This window comes from Chiloscyllium punctatum, chromosome 34 (genome assembly GCF_047496795.1).
Source record: "Chiloscyllium punctatum isolate Juve2018m chromosome 34, sChiPun1.3, whole genome shotgun sequence".
Classification (NCBI taxonomy): Eukaryota; Metazoa; Chordata; class Chondrichthyes; order Orectolobiformes; family Hemiscylliidae; genus Chiloscyllium; species Chiloscyllium punctatum.
This window is the reverse complement of record NC_092772.1, coordinates 43,177,432-43,200,619: the sequence shown is the minus strand read 5'-3', so window position 1 is coordinate 43,200,619 and position 23,188 is coordinate 43,177,432. Positions and strand designations below refer to the sequence as shown.

The 23,188-nt window shown below is 47.5% G+C and overlaps 1 protein-coding gene across 3 annotated transcripts in view; it reads right to left on the bottom strand.

The window, feature by feature from the left end:
• The window catches only part of LOC140458802 (pregnancy zone protein-like), a 363,432-nt gene that overhangs the window by 16,172 nt on the left and 324,072 nt on the right, over nucleotides 1-23,188 (bottom strand). For all 3 annotated transcript variants that reach the window (XM_072553442.1, XM_072553443.1, XM_072553444.1), the window contains 6 exons: nucleotides 21,006-21,086; nucleotides 20,400-20,562; nucleotides 20,027-20,247; nucleotides 18,509-18,724; nucleotides 15,780-15,913; nucleotides 2,399-2,489 (listed from right to left, as the gene is read on the bottom strand). In XM_072553442.1, the coding sequence (XP_072409543.1) occupies nucleotides 2,399-2,489; nucleotides 15,780-15,913; nucleotides 18,509-18,724; nucleotides 20,027-20,247; nucleotides 20,400-20,562; nucleotides 21,006-21,086 (906 nt within the window). The remainder of the gene's footprint in view (nucleotides 1-2,398; nucleotides 2,490-15,779; nucleotides 15,914-18,508; nucleotides 18,725-20,026; nucleotides 20,248-20,399; nucleotides 20,563-21,005; nucleotides 21,087-23,188) is intronic.

The window sequence follows — 23,188 nt, the reverse complement described above, 5'->3', positions numbered from 1 at the left end:
TTCGTCCGAGATCCAACCCCCCTCCGCAGGATATGGGACTAATGTCCTCCCATCAAGGATCCCGCCATCTCTCGGGATCTACTAACACCCTCAGCCCTTGAAAACCATGTGGACAATTATTGCAGACAGTCCTTGACTGCTAAAGGCTGCAAAAAAAAAAACAGATTGACAAGGATTTTACCAAGACTGGAGGGTTAGAGTTATAAAAAGGGGCTGGATAAGCTGGGGCACTTTTCCCTTGAGCATAGGAGGCTGACAGATGACAATAAAGAAGTTTTAAAAACCATAACCAAACAGGTGGGTGAGAGTAAACCGGTTGATGTGGTGTATATGGATTTCAGCAAGGTGTTCGATAAGGTTCCCCACAGTAGGCTACTGTACAAAATGCGGAGGAATGGGATTGTGGGAGGCATAGCAGTTTGGATCAGTAATTGGCTTGCTGAAAGAAGGTGGTGGTTGATGGAAAAATGTTCATCCTGGAGCCCAGTTACTAGTGGTGTACCGCAAGGATCGGTGTTGGGTCCACTGCTGTTCGTCATTTCCATAAATGACCTGGATGAGGGTGTAGAAAGTTGGGTTAGTAAATAAGGTCAGTGGAGTTGTGGATAGTGATGAAGGATATTGTAGGTTACAGAGAGACATAGATAAGCTGCAGAGCTGGGCTGACAGGTGGCAAATGGAGTTTAATGTGGACAAGTGTGAGATGATTCACTTTCGTCGGAGTAACCGCAATGCAAAGTAAGTAATGCTAATGGTAAGATTCTTGGTAGTGTAGATGACCAGAGAGATCTCGGTGTCCATGTACACAGATCCCTGAAAGTTGCCACCCAGATTGACAGGGTTGTTAAGAAGGCATACAGTGTTTTAGCTTTTATTAATAGAGGGATTGAGTTCTGGAACCATGCGGTTATGCTGCAGCTGTACAAAACTCTGGTGCGGCCACACTTGGAGTATTGTGTACAGTTCTGGTCACCGCATTATAAGGATGTGGAAGCTTTGGAAAGGGTGCAGAGGAGATTTACTAGGACGTTGCCTGGTATGGAGGGGAGGTCTTACGAGGAAAGGCTGAGGGACTCAAGACTATTTTCATTAGAGAGAAGAAGGCTGAGAGGTGATTTAATAGAGACATACAAGATAATCAGAGGGTTAGATTGGGTAGACAGGGAGAGCCTTTTTCCAAGTATGGTGACGGCGAGCACGAGAGGGCAGAGCTTTAAATTGAGGGGTGATAGATATACGACAGATGTCAGAGGTAGTTTCTTTACTCAGAGAGTAGTAAGGGTATGGAATGCTTTGCCTGCAATGGTAGTAGATTTGCCAATTTTAAGCGCATTTAAGTAGTCATTGGACAAACATAGGTTGGCGCAACATCGAGGGCCGTCTGCGCTGCAATGTTCTGTGTTCTATGAGAGGTATGGATGAGGTGAATAACCAAGATCTTTTCCCCAGGATAGGGGAGTCCAAGATTAGATGGCATTGTTTCAAGGTGAATGAGGAAAGATTTAAAAGAGACATCTGCGGCAATTTGTTTTTACAGAGGGTGATACAGAAATTGAACGAGCTGGTGTTAGAGGATGTGGTAGGAATGAATATCATTCCAACATTTAAAAGACATTTGGACAGGTACATGGATAAAAAAGAATGAGAGGGACATGGGCCAAACGCAGACAAATGGGACTAGTTTAGTTTCGGAAACCTGGTCGACATGGATGAGTTGAGCGAAAGTGCCTGTTTGTGTGTGTGCCCACAGACCCTCAGGAATGTGGCTGCCTTGTAAATACACTGATAATTCGGGACAGACAAAAAAAAAGCTGACAGAGTCAGTGACATCTACCTTCCATGAAAAGGGAAAGAGAGTATTTGTCTGGCAGTTTTCCAGACTGAATTATATCTGCCCAACTGACCATTCTGTGATATGCTCCAAATTTCACGGTTCTCCTCCTCAGCATCACAGCCCTGCCATTCCTTTGCTCACGGGAGATACATTCTAGACAGTGATGGTATCTTTGACATTGTTTCCAGTAATAATGTCTGTTGTTGATCTCTTCGAAATGGTTAGTGTTCTGCTCACCCCAACATCTTTCTCTGCGGTCCCAGCCAACCACAGCAGTGTAAATCCACAGCGTAGGGAAAAGGACAATACTTTGGAAGAGGTTCCATTGTTGAAAATATGGGAAAGAGAAGGAGACACTGGAATACCAGGATCGAGTCAGCTGTGAGGAAGTGAACTGGAGAGAGTAGTGCGAGCAAGTGTGTGTGGCATTATGTTGGTGGACAGTCTGATCCCACAACTGGATACAGAGTGACACAGGAGGGACAGAGAGATGAACCACGGGGGGCTGAATATAGAGTGGAACTTTTAGCAAAGTCCAGGAAATTAAGCAGAGGACAAACTCACATTTCTATAAGACTCTTTATCAGCAGAAAATCCAGATAGCAGTCCCACATCAACAATCACCATGTTCGAAGAAGGACGATCACCAGTGTAGCTAAAATAATATGAAAGAAAGTCAGATTGAGGCTCATGGGAGAACACAAAGTGAAGACAATACCCACACACAACAAATATCTCTCTTAAATACAGAACATCCCTCTCACAAACAGTAAATATTGACACTGATGCCAATACCTAATCAATTCAGACACTCATTCCCCCACCCAGTAAATAATGCCTATCACTCCCATACCCAGTAAAAACAGACAGTCACTGTCTTAATTAGTAAATATTGACCCGGGAGGGCAGGTCTCCAACTCAACCTCCTCCTAGAACTAAGGAAAGGACTCTGGTGTGTGGATAAGATAAGGATTTTCTGTTATTTTGTTTTATTGTTTGATTGGTAAAATACTTTTCTTTCTTTTTTCGTAACTTTAGTCTCAACTTAGATAAAGCTTAAAGATTAAAAATGGCAGGCGATCTCAGACCTGTGTTATGCTCCTCAATGTGGGAGCTCAGGGACACAGCTTCACGTGCAGCAAGTGTGTCCAGCTGCAGCTCTTGTTAGATCAGATGATGGCTCTGCAGTTATGGATGGACTCACTTTGGAGCATCAGCAATGCTGAGGAGGTCATGGATATTGTTCAGCGAATTGGTCATACCACAGATTAGAATTGCTGAAGGAGAAAGGGAATGGGTGACCAAAATGCAGAGAAAGAGAAGGAAGGCAGTGCTGGTGTCCCCTGCAGTCATCTCCCTCCAAAACAGGTATACCATTTCGGATATTGTTGAGGGAGATGGCTCACCAGGGGAAGGTAGCAGTAGCTAGGTTCATGGCACCGTAGCTGGTTCTGCTGTACAGAAGGGTGGGACAAAGAGTGGAAGGGCTATAGTCATCGGGGATTCAATTGTTATGGAAGTAGATAGGTGGCTCCGTGGTCAGAAATGAGACTCCCAAGTGGTATGTTGCCTCTCAGGTGCACGGGTCAGGGATGTCTCAGATTGACTACAGAACATCCTGAAGGGGGAGGGTGATCAGGCAGTTGTCATGGTTCATATAGGCACTAATGATATTGATAAAAAATGGGATGGAGATCTTCCAAGCAGCATTTAGGGAGTTAGGAGCCAAGTTAAAAAAGTAGTACCTCAGAGTTAGTAATCTCAGCATGGCTGCCAGTGCCATGTGCTCGTCAGAGTACAAATGAAAGAATAGGCAGGATAAATGCTGCAGGATAAATGAGAGATGCTGCAGGAGGGTTCAGATTTTTGAGACATTGGGACCGGTTCTAGGAATGGGGGCACCATTACAAATTGGACAGCCCACACCTGGGCTGGAGTGGAACCTATGTCATTGGGGATGTTTTTACTAACGTTGTTGGGGAGGGTTTAAACTAATGTGGCAGGGGGATGGAAACCAAACGTGGAGGTTAGTGGACAGTAAGAAGGTAGTAACTAAAGCCTGTAAGGAACTAGATCATGCAGTCAGCATGCCTATGGGGAAGAGTAGGCAGGGAGCAGATGATAAATGCAAAGGGACTGGTGGTCTGAGGTGAATTTATTTTAATGTGAAAAGTGTAGTAGGTAAGGCAGATGAACTTAGGGCTTGGAGTAGTACCTGGGAGCATGATGTTATTGTTATCACTGAGACTTGGTTGAGGGAAGGACACAATTGACAACTAAATATCCCGGGAAATCAATGCTTTAGGCAGGATAGAGATGGAGGTAAAAGGGCTGGAGGAGTTGCATTACTGGTCAGAGAAAATATCACAGCTGTTCTGAAGAAGGGTACCATGGAGGACTCAAGCAGTGAGGCAACATGGCCAGAGCTCAGAAATGGGAAGGGTGCGTTAACAATGTGGGGCCTCCCAACAACGAGCGTGAGACAGAAGTACAAGTATGTGTACAGATTATAGAAAGATTTAGGAGCAACAGCGTGGCAGTGATAGGAGATTTTAATTTTCCCAACATTGACTGGGATTCACTTAGTATTAGAGGGCTAGATGGAGCAGAATTTGTAAGGAGCATCCAGGAGGGTTTTCTAGAGCAATATATAAATACTCCAACTCGAGTCCACAGTGGATCTGGTGTTGGGGAATGAGCCGGGTCAGGTGGTTGAAGTTTCAGCAAGGGCTAACTTTGGGAATATTGCTCACAATTTAGAATATTCATGGAAAAAGACAAGAGTGGTCCTAAAGGAAGAGTGCTAAATTGGAGATTGCCAAAATATACCAAAATTCAGCAAGAGCTGGGGAATGTAGATTGGGAACAGTTGTTTGAAGCTAAATCCACATTCGATATGTGGGAGGCTTTTAAAGAGAGGTTGATTAGAGTTTAGGAGAGAGATGTTCCTGTGAAAATAAGGGATAGAAGTGGTAAGAGTAGGGAACCATGGATGACAGGTGAAATTGTGAGACTAGCTAAGAGGAAATAGGAAGCATACATAAGGTCTATGCGACTGAAAACAGATGAAGCTTTAGAAGAATATCAGGAATGCAGGAACAATCTGAAGTGAGGAATTAAGAGGGCTGAAAGGGGTCATGAGATATCCTTAGCAGGGTTAAGGGAAACCACAGTCATCTCCCTCCAAAACAGGCAGAATATTTTGGATACTGTTGGGGGAGATGGCTCACCAGGGGAAGGGAGAAGTAGCCATGTTCATGACACTGTGGCTGGCTCTGCTGTACAGAAGGGTGGGGCAAAGAGTTGAAGGGCTATAGTCATAGAAGATTCAATTGTAAGGGGAGTAGATAGGTGGGTCTTATTCATATTCAAGGAGTCAGAGGGCAATGAGGGAAAGCGTTTGCCCAATCAAGGACAAAGTAGGAAAGATTACGCATGGAGTCAGAGAAAATGGGTGAGATTCTTAATGGGTACTTTGCATCGTTATTCACTGGGGAGAGGGACATGGCAGATTTGAGGTTAGGAATAGATATTTGACAACTCGAGGTTAAGATGGCAGAAGGAGGGAGGAAGTGTTGGGTATTCTAAAAGTATCAAGTTGGACAAATCCCCAGTTCTGGATGGGATCTATCCCAGGTTACGGAGGAAAGCGAGAAAAGAAATAGCTGGGGCTTTACTAGATATCTTTGCCACATCCTTGAAAATAGGAAGGCCTGAGAGGACAGGAGAATTATTAATGTCGTCCCCTTGTTTAAGAAGGGTAGCAGGGATACTCCAGGTAATTATGGACTGGTGAGCCTGACATCAGCAGTAGGGAAGCTACTGGAGAAGATGCTGAGGGATAGGATATATACCCATTTGGAAGAAAATGGGCTTATCACTGATAGGCAACATGGGCTTGTGCAAGTAAGAATATGTCTTACAAACTTCATAAAATTCTTTGAAGAGGTGACAAAGTTCATTGATGAGGGAAGGGCTGTAGATGTCATATACATGGACACAAGTAAGGCGATTCATAAGATTCCTCATGGAAGGCTGATGAAGAAGGTAAAGTCACATGGTTTCCAGGGTGTGCTAGCGAGATGGACAGAGAATTGGTTGGGCAACAGGAGACAGGGAACAGTGGAAGGAAGCTTCTCAAAATGGAGAACTGTGACCAGCGGTGTTCTCACTGCCATTAACTACAGATCGTCACTCCCACACCCAGTAAATACTGACCATCCCCCTCTCAGCTATTAACTACAGATGCTCACTCCCACACACAGTAAATACTGACCGTCACTCTCACAGCCATTAACTGCAGATCCTCGCTCCCACGCCCAGAAAATACAGACCATTCCTCTCACAGCCATTAACTACAGATCCTCTCCCCCACACCCAGTAAATGCTGACACATTCTCACAGCCATAAACTACAGATCCTCACTCTCACACCCAGTAAATACTGACCATCCCTCTCACAGCCATTAACTGTCTTTACGAAAGAAACAAACTTTGTAGTGAATGTAACCTTTGAAGAGCAGGTGTGCATGCTGGAATGGATAGAGATAGAGGAAGCTGATGTGCTGAAAATTTTGTCAAACATTAACAAACAGTTGCCAGGCCCGGACCAGATTTGCCCTCAGCTGCTTTGGGAAACGAGAAATGCAATTGCTTCGCCACTTACGAAGATCTTTTCATCCTCACTCTCCACTGGAGTTATACCTGAGGACTGGAGAGAGGCAAATGTAATTCCTCTCTTCAAGAAAGGAAATAGGGAAATAGGGAAATCCCCAGCAATTACAAGGTCTGCAAGGTGTTAGAAAGGATTCTGAGGGATAGGATTTATGACCATCTGGAAGAGCATGGCTTGATTAAATGCAGTCAACATGGCTTTGTGAGGGGCAGGTCATGCCTCACAAACCTTATCGAATTCTTTGAGGATGTGACTAGAAAAGTTGATGAGGGTCGAGCTGTGGATGTGGTGTGTATGGACTTCAGCAAGGCATTTGATAAGGTTCCCCATGGTAGGCTCATTCAGAAGGTCAGGAGGAATGGGATTCAGGGGAACATAGCTGTCTGGATACAGAATTGGCTGGCCAACAGAAGACAGCGAGTGGTAGTAGAAGGAAAATATTCTGCCTGGAAGTCTGTGGTGAGTGGTGTTCCACAGGGCTCTGTCCTTGGGCCTCTATTGTTTGTAATTTTTATTAATGACTTGCATGAGGGAATTGAAGGATGGGTCAGCAAGTTTGCAGATGACACAAAGGTTGGAGGTGTCGTTGACAGTACAGAGGGCTGTTGTAGGCTGCAGCAGGACATTGACAGGATGCAGAGATGGGCTGAGAGGTGGCAGATGGAGTTCAACCTGGATAAATGCGAGGTTATGCATTTTGGAAGGTCGAATTTGAAAGCTGAGTACAGGATTAAGGATAGGATTCTTGGCAGTGTGGAGGAACTGAGGGATCTTGGTGTGCAGGTACATAGATCCCTTAAAATGGCCACCCAAGTGGACAGGGTTGTTAAGAAAGCGTATGGTGTTTTGGCTTTCATTAACATGGGTATTAAGTTTCAGAGTTGTGAGATCTTGTTGCAGCTCTATAAAACTTTGGTTAGACCGCACTTCGAATACTGCGTCCAGTTCTGGTCGCCCTATTATAAGAAAGATGTGGATGCTTTGGAGCGAGTTCAGAGGAGGTTTACCAGGATGCTGCCTGGACTGGACTGGCTTATCTTATGAGGAGAGGTTGACTGAGCTTGGACATTTTTCATTGGAGAAAAGGAGGAGGAGAGGGGACCTAATTGAGGTATACAAGATAATGGGAGGCATAGATAGAGTCGATAGCCAGAGACTATTTCCCAGGGCAGAAATGACTAACACGAGGGGTCATAGTTTTAAGCTGTTTGGAGGAAAGTATAGAGGGGATGTCAGAGGCAGGTTCTTTACACAGGGAGTTGTGAGAGCATGGAATGTGTTGCCAGCAGCAGTTGTGGAGGCAGGGTCATTGGGGGCATTTAAGAGGCTCCTGGACATGTATATGGTCACAGAAACGTGAGGGTGCATACATGAGGATCAATGGTCAGCACAACATCGTGGGCTGAAGGGCCTATTCTGTGCTGGACTGTTCTATGTTCTATGTTTTAGATCCTCACTCCCACACACAGTAAATACTGACCATCCCTCTCACATCCATTAACTACAGATCCTCACACCCACATCCAGTAAATACTGACCATCCCTCACAGCCATTAACGACAGATCCCGCCTCGCACACCCAGTAAATACTGACCATCACTCTCTCAGCCATTAATCACAGATCATCTCCCCCACACCCAGTAAATACTGACCATCCCTCTCACAGTCATTAACTACAGATCCTCACGCCCTCATCCAGTAAATACTGACACTAACTCTCACAGCCATGCACTACATATCCTCACTCCCACACTCAATAAATACTGACCATCCCTCTCACAGCCATTAACTACAGATCCTCAAACCCATATCTGGTAAATACTGATCCTCATACCCACACTTAGTAAATACTGACCATCACTCTCACAACCATGAATTAGAGATCCTCACTCCCACACGCATTAAATACTGACCATCCCTTTCACAGAATTAACTACAGATCCTCACACCCACACCCAGTAAATACTGACCCTCCCTCTCACAGCATTAATTACAGATCCTCACTCCCACATGTACTAAATACTGACCATCACTCTCATGGTCATTAACTACAGATCCTCACTCTCACAGCCAGTAAATAATGACACTCACTCTCACAGCCATTAATCACAGATCCTCATTCCCACACCGAATAAATACTGGCCATCCCTCTCGCAGCCATTAACTGCAGATCCCCACTCGCACACCCTATAAATACTGACCATCACTCTCACAGCCATTAACTACAGATACTCATACCCACACCAAGTAAATACTTACCCTCACACCTACACTTACTAAATATTGACCATCCCTCTCACAGCATTAATTACAGATCCTCATTCCCACACCCAGTAAATAATGGCTATCCCTCTCACAGCCATTAACTACAGATCCCCACTCGCACACCCAGTAAATACTGACCATCCCCCTCACTGCCATTAAGTACAGTCCAAAGACGTGCAGGTCAGGTGAATTGGCCATGCTAAAATTGCCCGTAGTGTTAGGTAAGGGGTAGATGTAGGGGTATGGGTGGGTTGCGCTTCGGCGGGGCAGTGTGGACTTGTTGGGCCGAAGGGCCTGTTTCCACACTGTAAGTAATCTAATCTAATCTAATATAATCTAATCTAATCTAATCTAATCTAATCCTCTCTCCCACACCTAGTAAATACTGACACTCACTCTCACAGCCATTAACGACAGATCCTCACTCCCACACCCACTAAATACTGACTCTCAGTCTCACAGCCATTAACTACAAGTCCTCACACCCATACCCAGTAAATACTGACCCTCACACCCACACTTACTAAATACTGACCAGCCCTCTCACAGCATTAACTACAGAACCTCACTCCCACATGCAGTAAACACTGACCATCCCTCTCACAGCATTAACGACAGATCCCCACTCGCACACCCAGTAAATACTGACCATCCCTCTCACTGCCATTAACTACAGATCCTCTCTCCCACACCCAGTAAATACTGACCATTCATCTCACAACCATTATCTACAGATCCTCACTCCCACATCCAGTAAATACTGACCATCCCTCTCACAGAATTAACTACAGATCCTCACTCCCACACCCAGTAAATACTGACCATCCCTCTCACAGTCATTAACTACAGATCCTCACACCCACACCCAGTAAATACTGACACTCATTCTCATAGCCATTAACTAGAGATCTCCACTCCCTCACCCAGCAAATACTGACCATCCCTCTCACAGCCATAATTACAGATACCCATTCCCACACCCAGTAAATACTGACACTCACTCTCACAGCCATTAAGTACAGATCCTCACACCCACACCTAGTAAATACTGACCCTCATACAAACACCTACTAAATACTGACCATCCCTCTCACAGTCATTAACTACAGCTCCTCACTCCCACACCCAGTAAATACTGACCATCCCTATCACAGCCATTAACTATAGATCCTCACTCTCACACCCGCAAATACTGACCATTCCTCTCACAACCAATAACTGCAGAACCTCACTCCCACAGCCAGTAAATACTTACTATCCCTCTTACTGCTATGAACTACAGATCCTCTCTCCTACACCCAGTAAATACAGACATTCACTCTCACTGCTATTATCTACAGATCCTCACTCCCACACTTAGTAAATAGTGACCATCCCTCTTGCAGCCATTAACAACAGATCCTCATTCCCACATTCGGTAAATACTGACCATCATTCTCACAGCCGTTAACTACAGATCCTCACTCCCACACCCAGTAAAAACTGACCATTTCTCTCACAGCAATTAACTGCAGAGCCTCCCTCCCACACCCACTAAATACAGACCTCTCACAGCCATTAACTACAGATGCTCACATCCACATCCAGTAAATACTGACCCTCATACCCACAGTTAGTAAATACTGACCATGCATTAACAACAGATTATCACTCCCACATGCAGTAAATACTGACGATCCCTCTCATAGCCATTAACTACAGATCCAAACTCGCACACCCAGTAAATACTGACCATCACTCTCACAGCCATTAACTGCAGATTCTCCCTCTCATGCCCAGTAAATACTAACACTCACTCTCTCAGCCATTAACTACAGATCCACATCCCATACCCAGTAAATACTGACCATTCCTCTCGCAGCCATTAACTACAGGTCCTCATTCCCACACCCAGTAAATACTAACCATCCGTTTCACAGCCGATAACTACAGATCATCACTCCCACACCCAGCAAATACTGAACATTCCTCTCACAGCCATTAACTACTGATCCTCACTCCCACACCGAGTAAATACTGACCATTCCTCTCACAGCCATTATCTACAGACACTCATTCCCACATCCAGTAAGTACTGACACTCACTCTCACAGCCACTAACTACAGATCCTCACTCCCACACGCAGTAAATACTGACCATCCCTCTCACAGCCATTAACTATGGAACCTCATTCCCACACCCAGTAAATACTGACCATCCCTCTCACAGCCATTAACTATGGAACCTCATTCCCACACGCAGTAAATACTGACCATCCCTCTCACAGCCATTAACTATGGAACCTCACTCCCACACGCAGTAAATACTGACCATCCCTCTCACAGCCATTAACTATGGAACCTCATTCCCACACCCAGGAAATACTGACCATCCCTCTCACAGCCATTAACTATGGAACCTCATTCCCACACGCAGTAAATACTGACCATCCCTCTCACAGCCATTAACTATGGAACCTCATTCCCACACGCAGTAAATACTGACCATCCCTCTCACAGCCATTAACTATGGAACCTCATTCCCACACCCAGTAAATACTGACCATCCCTCTCACAGCCATTAACTATGGAACCTCATTCCCACACGCAGTAAATACTGACCATCCCTCTCACAGCCATTAACTATGGAACCTCATTCCCACACGCAGTAAATACTGACCATCCCTCTCACAGCTATTAACTATGGAACCTCATTCCCACACGCAGTAAATACTGACCATCCCTCTCACAGCCATTAACTATGGAACCTCATTCCCACACCCAGTAAATACTGACCATCCCTCTCACAGCCACTAACTATGGAACCTCATTCCCACACGCAGTAAATACTGACCATCCCTCTCACAGCCATTAACTATGGAACCTCATTCCCACACCCAGTAAATACTGACCATCCCTCTCACAGCCACTAACTATGGAACCTCATTCCCACACGCAGTAAATACTGACCATCCCTCTCACAGCCATTAACTATGGAACCTCACTCCCACACGCAGTAAATACTGACCATCCCTCTCACAGCCATTAACTATGGAACCTCATTCCCACACCCAGTAAATACTGACCATCCCTCTCACAGCCATTAACTATGGAACCTCATTCCCACACGCAGTAAATACTGACCATCCCTCTCACAGCCATTAACTATGGAACCTCACTCCCACACGCAGTAAATACTGACCATCCCTCTCACAGCCATTAACTATGGAACCTCATTCCCACACCCAGGAAATACTGACCATCCCTCTCACAGCCATTAACTATGGAACCTCATTCCCACACGCAGTAAATACTGACCATCCCTCTCACAGCCATTAACTATGGAACCTCATTCCCACACGCAGTAAATACTGACCATCCCTCTCACAGCCATTAACTATGGAACCTCATTCCCACACCCAGTAAATACTGACCATCCCTCTCACAGCCATTAACTATGGAACCTCATTCCCACACGCAGTAAATACTGACCATCCCTCTCACAGCCATTAACTATGGAACCTCATTCCCACACGCAGTAAATACTGACCATCCCTCTCACAGCTATTAACTATGGAACCTCATTCCCACACCCAGTAAATACTGACCATCCCTCTCACAGCCATTAACTATGGAACCTCATTCCCACACCCAGTAAATACTGACCATCCCTCTCACAGCCACTAACTATGGAACCTCATTCCCACACGCAGTAAATACTGACCATCCCTCTCACAGCCATTAACTATGGAACCTCATTCCCACACCCAGTAAATACTGACCATCCCTCTCACAGCCACTAACTATGGAACCTCATTCCCACACGCAGTAAATACTGACCATCCCTCTCACAGCCATTAACTATGGAACCTCATTCCCACACCCAGTAAATACTGACCATCCCTCTCACAGCCACTAACTATGGAACCTCATTCCCACACGCAGTAAATACTGACCATCCCTCTCACAGCCATTAACTATGGAACCTCATTCCCACACCCAGTAAATACTGACCATCCCTCTCACAGCCACTAACTATGGAACCTCATTCCCACACGCAGTAAATACTGACCATCCCTCTCACAGCCATTAACTATGGAACCTCATTCCCACACCCAGTAAATACTGACCATCCCTCTCACAGCCATGAACTGCAGAACCTCACTCCCACACCTAGTAAATACTGACCATTCCTCTCACAGACATTATATACAGACCCTCATTCCCACATCTAGTAAATACTGACACACTCTCACAGCCACTAACCACATATCCTCACACCCATACCAAGTAAATACTGATTCTCATACCACACCTAGTAAATACTGACTATCCCTCTCACAGCATTAACTACAGATCCTCACTCCCACAGCCAGTAAATACTGACCATCCCTTCACAGTCATTAACTACAGATCCTCACTCCCAACACAGTAATACTGACACTCACTCTCACAGCCATTATCTAAAGATCCTCACTCCCACACCCAATAAATACTAACCATCCCTCTCACAGCCATTATCTAAAGATCCTCACTCCCACACCCAATAAATACTGACCATCCCTCTCTCAGTCATTAACTACAGATACTCTCTCCCACACCCAGTAAATACTGACACTCACTCTCACAGCAGTGAACTACAGATCCTCACTCCCACTCCTAGTAAATACTGACACTCACTCTCACAGCCATTAACTACATATCCTCTCTCCCACACCCAGTAAATATTGACACACTCTCACAGCCATTAACGACAGATCCTCACTCCCACGCCCACTAAATACTGACCATTCCTCTCACAGCCATTAACTACAGATCCTCACACCCATACCCAGTAAATACTGACCCTCACACCCACACTTACTAAATACTGACCAGCCCTCTCACAGCATTAACTAAGAACCTCACTCCCACTTGCAGTAAACACTGACCATCCCTCTCACAGCATTAACGACAGATCCTCACTCGCACACCCAGTAAATACTGACCATCCCTCTCACCGCCATTATCTACAGATCCTCACTCCCACATCCAGTAAATACTGACACTCACTCTCACAGCATTAATACGGATCCTCACCCCCACACCTAGTAAATACTGACCCTCATATCCAAAGTTAGTTAATACTGACTATCCCTCTCACAGAATTAACTACAGATCCTCACTCCTACACCCAGTAAATAATGACCCTCATATCCACACTTAGTAAATACTGACCCTCATATCCAAAGTTAGTTAATACTGACCATCCCTCTCACATCCAAAGTTAGTTAATACTGACCATCCCTCTCACAGCATTAACTACAGATCATCACTCTCACACGCAGTAAATACTGATCATCCCTCTCATAGCCATTAACGACCGATTCCGACTCGCACACCCAGTAAATACTGACCATCACTCTCACAGCCATTAACTACAGGTCCTCATTCCCACACCCAGTAAATACTAACCATCCCTCTCACAGCCATTATCTAAAGATCCTCACTCGCACACCCAGTAAATACTGACCATCCCTCTTTCAGTCATTAACTACAGATACTCTCTCCCACAGCCAGTAAATACTGACACTCACTCTCACAGCCATTAACTACAGATCCTCATTCCCACACCCAGTAAATACTGACCATTCCTCTCACAGCAATTAACTACAGATTCTCACTCCCACACCCAGTAAATACTCACCATCCCTCTCACAGCTATTATCTACAGATCCTCACTCTCTCACCCAGTAAATCCTGACCATCGCTTTCACTGCGATAAGCTCCCTATCAACTATTGACCTTCTCACCCACACCTAGTTAAAACTGATTGTTGCTTCCACACCCAGGAGATAATAATTCCTCTATCCAGACCATACTTATCATCCATCCAATGTGCAGTCAATACTGATCATCTCTCCCAGACTTTCAATCTCAGTCCCAGATAATATTGACTCTCATGCCTAATAAATATTGCACAGCAATCTCATAGCAAGTAATTATTGACTCTCACTCTTGCACCTATTAATTCCTAGCCATCACATCCTCAATTGATAAATGCTGACACACTGAAATATTGATCACTCTCAAACCCAATAAGTACTGCTGACAGCCAGTAAATATTGACTATCATTCTCATATTGAAGAAATTATGACCATCTCCCTCAAAGTTCAGTAAATATTGATACTCACTCCCACTCCCAATTAATCCTGCCCCTCACACCAATACATGGTAAATTCTGACCTTCACTCCACACCCAGGCAATATGTATTGACTGTCACACCAACACTCACACACGGAGTAAATTCAGACACTCATACCCAGTCAATATACTGATAACTAATGTACTGATAACTAATGAACATCAGTCTCAATAAATGATCACTGTTAGCGACAAACCATCACATCCATGCCAAGTAAACACAGTCTCTCACTCCCACACTCAGTAATTACTGAGCGCTGTTTCCCCCATCCAGCAAATAGTGACACTTGCTCTGATTTCCAGTTAATCATTGCTCTCACACCCAGTGAGTACTGACCATTACTCTCCCAACGGGTCAACACTGAACTATACTTCAATGTCCAATTAATACTGACCCTGTATTTCACACCACGTCTTCCTTCCAGTGAATCATCTATAAAATGCACTGCAAGAATTCACAAATATTTCTTCGGGTAGCACCTTCCAAACTAATGACCACTTCCATCTGGATGGACAGCAGATGGAAGCACCACCGCCTATGAGTTACCCTCTAAGCCCTCATCATCGTGACTCTGAGTGCGATGGTTAGTATTTGCTTGGTGTGGGAGTGAGGGTACATATTTATTGGTTGTATGGTTAACGATCATGTATCACTGTACCTTCCAGGTTGCTGGGTTAAGATCCTGGAATTCCTCCAGGAGTTCCCTTCCGAACAGCATTATGGGTCTCCCTACAGCACAAGGATTTCCCTAACCCTAACCCAATCTGTTAAAGATTCACAAGGAGCGGGTGATGAATCCACGTCCCCTCATGAATAATAAAAAGCTCCTCTTATGACTCACGTGATATTGAGAAAAATCCTGTAAGTTGGCTCTCCCTGGAGGGTAGTGTCCGATACATTTTGTTCCAACATTGCTACCGATAGCTTGAAGACAGAATCTTTAGGTTTCACGGGTACGTTATAACGGAGAACAGTCTGCAGATAGAACCATCAGTTACTTCATGTCGAAAATAGCATTAAGTCTCATTGACAACTCCCCACAGCAGCATCCTACGTCCCTCACTCCCCTCTCCCCCCCCTCCCAAACCTCATCCCCCTTTCCGGGGGAGTCTCTCACACTCCCCTCCCAATGCTCCTCATTCCTACCTCTCCATCTACCTCATTCACACCTCCCCATGCCCCTCATTCCCACCTCCCCATGTCCCTCACTCCTACCTCTCCATGCCGCTCACTCCCACCTCCCCATGCCCCTCAGTTCCCCCTTCCTATGTCACTAACTCCCACCTCCTCATATTCCTCACGTGCCCCTCCCCATGTCCCTCACTCCCCCATTCCCATGTCCCTCACTCCCCCTTCCCCATGCCCCTCACTCCTGCCTCCCCATGTCCCTCACACACCCCTCCCCATGACCCTCACTCCCACATCCCCATGTCTCTCATTCCTACCTCCCCATGCCCCTCATTCCTACCTCCCCATTTCCCTCACTCCCACCTCCCCATGTCCCTCACTCCCGCCTCCCCATGCCCCTTACTCCTGCCTCCCCATGACCCACACTCCCCCCTCCCCATGTCCCTCACTCCCCCCTCCCCATGCCCCTCACTCCTGCCTCCCCATGTCCCTCACTCCTCCCTCCAAATATCCCTCACTCCCCTATTCCCATGTCCCTCATTCTCCTCTTCCCATGTCCTTCACTCCCACCTTCCCATGTCCCTCACTCCCGCCTCCCCATGCCCCTCACTCCTGCCTCCCCATGTCCCTCACACACCCCTCCCCATGACCCTCACTCCCACATCCCCATGTCTCTCATTCCTACCTCCCCATGCCCCTCATTCCTACCTCCCCATTTCCCTCACTCCCACCTTCCCATGTCCCTCACTCCCACCTCCCCATGCCCCTTACTCCTGCCTCCCCATGCCCCTCACTCCTGCCTCCCCATGTCCCTCACTCCTCCCTCCAAATATCCCTCACTCCCCTATTCCCATGTCCCTCATTCTCCTCTTCCCATGTCCTTCACTCCCACCTTCCCATGTCCCTCACTCCCACCTCCCCATGCCCCTCACTCCTGCCTCCCCATGTCCCTCACACACCCCTCCCCATGACCCTCACTCCCACATCCCCATGTCTCTCATTCCTACCTCCCCATGCCCCTCATTCCTACCTCCCCATGTCCCTCACTCCTACCTCCCCATGCCCCTCACTCCCCCCTCCCCATGACCCACACTCCCCCTTCCCCATGACCCACACTCCCCCCTCCCCATGCCCCTCACTCCTGCCTCCCCATGTCCCACACTCCCACCTCCCCACGTCCCTCACCCTTGCCTTCCCATGTCCCTCACTCACACCTCCCCATGTCCCTCACTCCTTCCTCCCCATGTCCCTCACTCCTCCCTCCCCATATTACTCACTCCCACCTCCCCATGCCCTTCACTCCCCCCCATGGCCCTCACTTTCCCCTCCCCATGCCCCTCACTCCTGCCTCCCCATGCCCCTCTCTTCCCCACCCCCCATGCCCCTCACCCTGCTTCCCCATGCCCCTCACCCTGCTTCCCCATGCCCCTCACTGCTACCTCCACATGCCCTTCACTCCTACCTCCCCATGTCCCTCAATCCCCCATCCACATGCCCCTCACTGCTGCCTCGCCAGTCCCTCACTCCCACCTCCCCATGCCTGTTAGTCCAACCTCCCCATGGCCCTCGCTCCCCTCTCCTCATGCCCCTCACTCCCACCTCCCCATGTTACTCACTCCCACCTCCCCATGTTCCTCGCTCCCCCCTCCTCATGTCCCTCAGTCCCACCTCCCCATGTCCCTCACTCCTACCACCCCATGTCCCTCACTCCTGCCACCCCATGTCCCTCACTCACACCTCCCCATGCCCCTCACTCCCCTCTCCCCATGTCCCTCACTCCTCCCTCCTCCCTCCCCATGCTACTCACTCCCACCTCCCCATGCCCCACTTGCCCCTCCCCATGCCCCTCACTCCCCCACCCCATGCCCCTCACTCCCACCTCCCCATGTCCGTCACTTCCATCTCCCCATGCCCCTCACTCCCCCTCCTTATGCCCCTCACTCCCCCCTCCCCATGTCCCTCACTCCCAACTCCCCTGCCCCTCACTCCTCCTCCCATGTCCCTCATTTCCCCCCTCACCATGACCCTCACTCACCCCTCCCCATGCCCATGACTCCAACCTCCCCATGCCTCTCACTCCTAACTCCCCATGCCCCTTACCCTTGCCTCCCCATTCCCCTCACTCCGCCTCCCCATGCCCCTTACTCCTGCCTCCCCATGTCCCTCACTCCTACTTCTCCATGCCCCTCACTCCCCCCATGCCCCTCACCCCGCCTCCCCATGCCCCTCACTCCCCTCTCCCCATGCCCCTCAACCCCCCTCCCCATGCCTCACTCCCCCTATCCATGCCCCTCATTCCTACCTCCCCATGCCCCTCACTACCCCCTCCCCATGCCCCTCACTCCCTCTCCCCATGCTCCTAATTCCCCCCTATCTATGCCCCTCACTCCTGCCTCCCTGCCGTGTCCCTCCCTCAGGATGATTGACAAGGTAGTGACTGACCTGGAGAAGAATGCATCTGTTCCCTGTGATCAGCACCCTGTATTTTCCGGGAATCTCTTCCAAGGCCTGCCTCTGGAGCAGCAGCTGGTTGGAAGAGTCAACATGAAAGTCCTTGTGGAATGTTGTCTCTGAGGTTACAGTTACTGAGCTCTGATGGCCATCCACATGGGTCCGCTCAGCGTAGAGTGCCAGAGCCTGGAGAGCGACCACTGTATCCTGGGGGCAGAAAGAAAGTGCCAGTCATTTTGACAGTACACTTCACCAGCGATCAGGAATACACAGTGACATACATACACTAGGAAAGGCCCAGGCTGGGCACAAGTCCCGGCCTGGACACTAGAGCTTTTAAAGGCTGGAGTAGAGGATTTGTTCCACCGTTCAGTACGATCATTGGCTTCAACTTCACTCCCCTATCCCCCACTCCCAAATCCCTGCATTACCCAACAGACTAGACTGTACCAGAGCCCAGTCTGAACTATATTCCATAACGGGCCAGCTTCACCCCCCGGGTTGGAGAAATCCAAAGATGCACAGCCCTTTGAGGGAAGAAACGTCCTCTCATCTCATTCAGAGGTTGGCCCCTTCCCCTGAGGCTATATCTTCACATAACTCTGTTATAGGTTCCCCGACCCGGGGTGGGTTCGGGTGAGGACAATCTCTCAGTGATTCCACTGTCACCTAACCCCTGTAGGACATTGACTACCACCTGATGAAGGAGTGGCGCTCTGAACGCTAGTGTACTTCCAAATAAACCTGTTGGACTATAACCTAGTGTTGTGTGATTTTTAACCCTATAGAACATTGTCAGTCTCAATGAAATCACCTCTCATTCTTCTCAACTCCAGGCAATATTGTCTCAATTCACTCAGCAGCCTATCACAGGACAAGCTCCTCCATCCCAGGGCTGAGTCTGATGCAATGCCAGAATGCAGAGGTTAAAACTGCTTGTAGTATTTCAGCTGTGGCCTCTCCAGCCCGCTGTATGATCAGAACAGGACTTTATTGCTGTACTCCCTTACAACTGGGAGCATCGGGTGGTCCGCCTGCCTACTTCCTTGGTGTAGCAACATGCTGACTGCCTGTGATCCTTGTCCAAGCACAGCCAAGACTCTCTGTAAGCTTCTCAGGTCTCCCTTACCTTTGTACTAAGCGGGAAAATATCAGGAAAACTCGACACGTGAGTCCACATCTTGATATTCAAGTCGTTCATATCTAATCTCCCAGTAGTGTCCCTTGTTCTACACCACTCCATTCGATACCTGCCAAATGTTCATTTTTCGGCTTATTTTCTGACCAACAAGCATTCCCTTAGCCATGTGAATAAGCCACCTGTAACTCCATGAGCCATTCGCTTGCCCATTAAATCATTTTTTCCCCATTACTGAAATGCCTTCTGGAAATCTACTACATCTATCAGTTCCCCAATTTCATTCTTCTTTACTCAATCCTGAAATGATCTGTGCCTCTGCAGAGTGATCAGATCCCATAGCCAAAATGGTACAGAGGACAAAGTATTACCTGGGTTGATGCAAAGCCTCCGTAAGGATTCCTCTGCTTGACCAGCCAGCGAACAATGGACGTGGCATCGTTCAACTCAGAGTCTGGGACCTGTGGCTGAGAGAGAAGAGCTAGAAGCACATAAGCTGTCATTTCAACTTCTGCAGAGGGTGCTCTCCACCAGTAACTGTGCTCTTCCTCGCTCTCCAGGGTCTCCTCCTGCTGCCAATGAGTCAATCTGTCTGTAACCCAGAGACAGGAGGTTCACCATTAGTTATTGGACAGTCAACAGATCAAAGTTCCAGCACACCCCAATGAGAGGGAAGTGGGGGGGGGGAGGGGGAGACACAGCAGGAGGCAAACACAGAGGGATTGTGGATGAACATAGCTAGACCTGCTTTGATGGCCAACTTTTCCAGCCGCTGGAGAGTTGCTTTCCTAGCAACCTGGTCCTGGCCCAAGGTAAAGGTATAGGCGAGCAATGCAAGAGTGTAGGTGCTGCTCACTGTCTGTAATGCAGTCCTCAGGCAGCTCAGGCCTCTGTCTGTAATCCGACTCTAGAAAGACGATGGAGAAAGTGACTAAGGGACACACAGTCCCCACTCACAATTCTTCCCACCCAACACCCCCTCACCCTCAGGATGCCATCACCCCTCACCCTCAGATTGCCAACCCCTCCTGCAGACACTTCACAAACCCCCAACCACAGACATCTTACATTCTCAATCCCCGATCCCACATGTTTCTGAGTCCCGTAATCCTAACTCCCAACAATCTCTAAACTCACATGTTTCTCAGGCCCAGACGCCCCATTCCCACCAATTCCTGATCCAAAGTATTTCTCATGCCCAGATGCCCCATTCCCACCTGTTCCCAATCCGACATGTTTCTCTGGCCCAGGCACCCATTTCCCACCATCCCTGTTCCAACACATTTCTCTGGCCTAGATGCCTCATTCCCACCAATCCCAGATTCCCAATGTTTGAGTTGAAGTTCTCACCATCTCAGAATCTGAAAGTGTTGATTCCAGTAAAGCTGATGTCACATAAGCTGACAGAGAAATCTGATCATTGACTCCACCCTATGGAGACAGTGAGAGAGAGTGAGAGAGACAGAACAGAACTCTTCAGATTGAACACACTCTCACAGTGTGGCACTCCCTCAGCACTGACCCTCTAAGAGTGCAGCACTGACCCTCTGACAGTGCAGCACTCCCTCAGCACTGACCCTCTGACAGTGCAGCACTCTGAGTGTTGACCCTCTGAAAATGCAGCACTCCCTCAGCACTGATCCTCTGAAAATGCTGCACTCCCTCAGCACTGACCCTCGACAGTGCAGCACTCCCTGAGCGTTGACCCTCTGAAAATGCAGCATTCCATCAACACTGACCCTCTGAAAATGCAGTACTCCCTCAGTACTGACCCTCTCAAAATGCAGCACCCCCTCAGCACTGACCGTTTGAAAGTGCAGCATTCCCTCAGCACTGACCCTCTGAAAGAACAACACGCCCTCCCTACTGACCCACTGACGGTGCGGCACTCCCTCAACACTGACCCTCAGACAGTGCAACTTTCCCTCCCCCAGCACTGACCCTTTGAAAATGTAGCATTCCCTCCCACAGCACTGACCCTCAGATAGTGCAGCATTCCCTCCCACAGGCACTGACCCTTGGACAGTGCAGCATTCCCTCCTACAGCACTGACCCTCAGATAGTGCAGCATTCCCTCCCACAGGCACTGACCCTTGGACAGTGCAGCATTCCCTCCTACAACACTGACCCTTTGACAGTGCAGAATTCTCTCCCACAGGCACTGACCCTCTGACAGTGCAGAATTCTCTCCCACAGGCACTGACCCTCTGACAGTGCAGCAATCCCTCCAATAGCACTGACCCTCAGACAGTGCAACATTCCCTCCTGCAGGCACTGACCCTTGGATAGAGTGGCTGATGAGAACACGTAATTATTTGGTCGCAAAAGAAGGCTTTTTGACCAAACTTGCTGGTACCTTCTCGTTAAGTGAAAATTATTGCCTCATGCCAATCTCTTGTCTTTACCACAGAATATTGCGTCTTATTCCCATCAAAATCATCATCCAATGACCTTTTGGGTGCCTGAATTTGACCTGTCTTCACCATATTGCCAGTCAATGAATTCCATAACCTGTCTTCGAAATAAGTGAAAGATATTTTCCTCACTTCATTTAGTGGAGCCAATTTGATGGGCCGAATGGTCTTTCTCTACTCCTGTGCCTTCTCGCTTTCACCCTTGCCTTATTTGCCCGCCATTTTACGTCAAAGCCTCAAATTCTTGTTCCTTCCATTCTCTTCATCCAACATATGATTTTAAAAACCTTAAACCAATCACTTCTCATCCTTCTTCTCTCCAAGGAGAGAAGAGTCCTAACTCCTTCAATCTCTGTTCATCACGGAAATGTATCATTCCTGGTACTATTCTTGTAAATTGCTTCTGCACAAACGCCAATGTGTTTACATCTTTGCTTTAATGTGGCACAATTGTACACAATACTGCAGCTATTTCTTGTACTCTGTGCCCGATTAACAAATCTGAGGACAGTGTGTGCTTTTCCTGCCGTCTTCAGTGATCCTTGCACATATATACCCAGGTCCCTCTGCTTCTACAACACCTTTCGATTTGTACTCCCTATTGTATACTGTCTTTCTTCAGTTCACAGTGCTTCACCTCACACTTCTTTGTCTTGGACCTCTCCACCGACTCCACCAACTTGCTAATATTCTTTGGAGTTCCACATAGACATCCTCACAGTTTACAATTCTTCCACTGTCAAAGAACAAAGAGCAGCAGATGCTAGTGATCTGCCTGAAACAAATAAAAACAGGAGTGACTGGAGAAACTCAGCAGATCTGCCAGCAACTGTAGAGAGTGAAAAACAAGTGTAACTTTTTTAAGAGGAGTTAGTCTTGTTCAGGCTGAGGAAGTGCCACGCCAGGCTAGAAATGTTAACTCCATATATCTCCATGGATACTGCCAGACCTGTTCAGTTTCTCCAGCAATTTGGTTCTGTTTGGTACAATTTTTCCAAGTTTCTTGTCATCTGTAAACTTTGAAGTTGTCGTCTACACACACCAAGGTGTAGATCATTACTATATATCAGGAACCAATACTGATCTTTGGAGAACTCCACGATAAAACCTGTCCTGCAA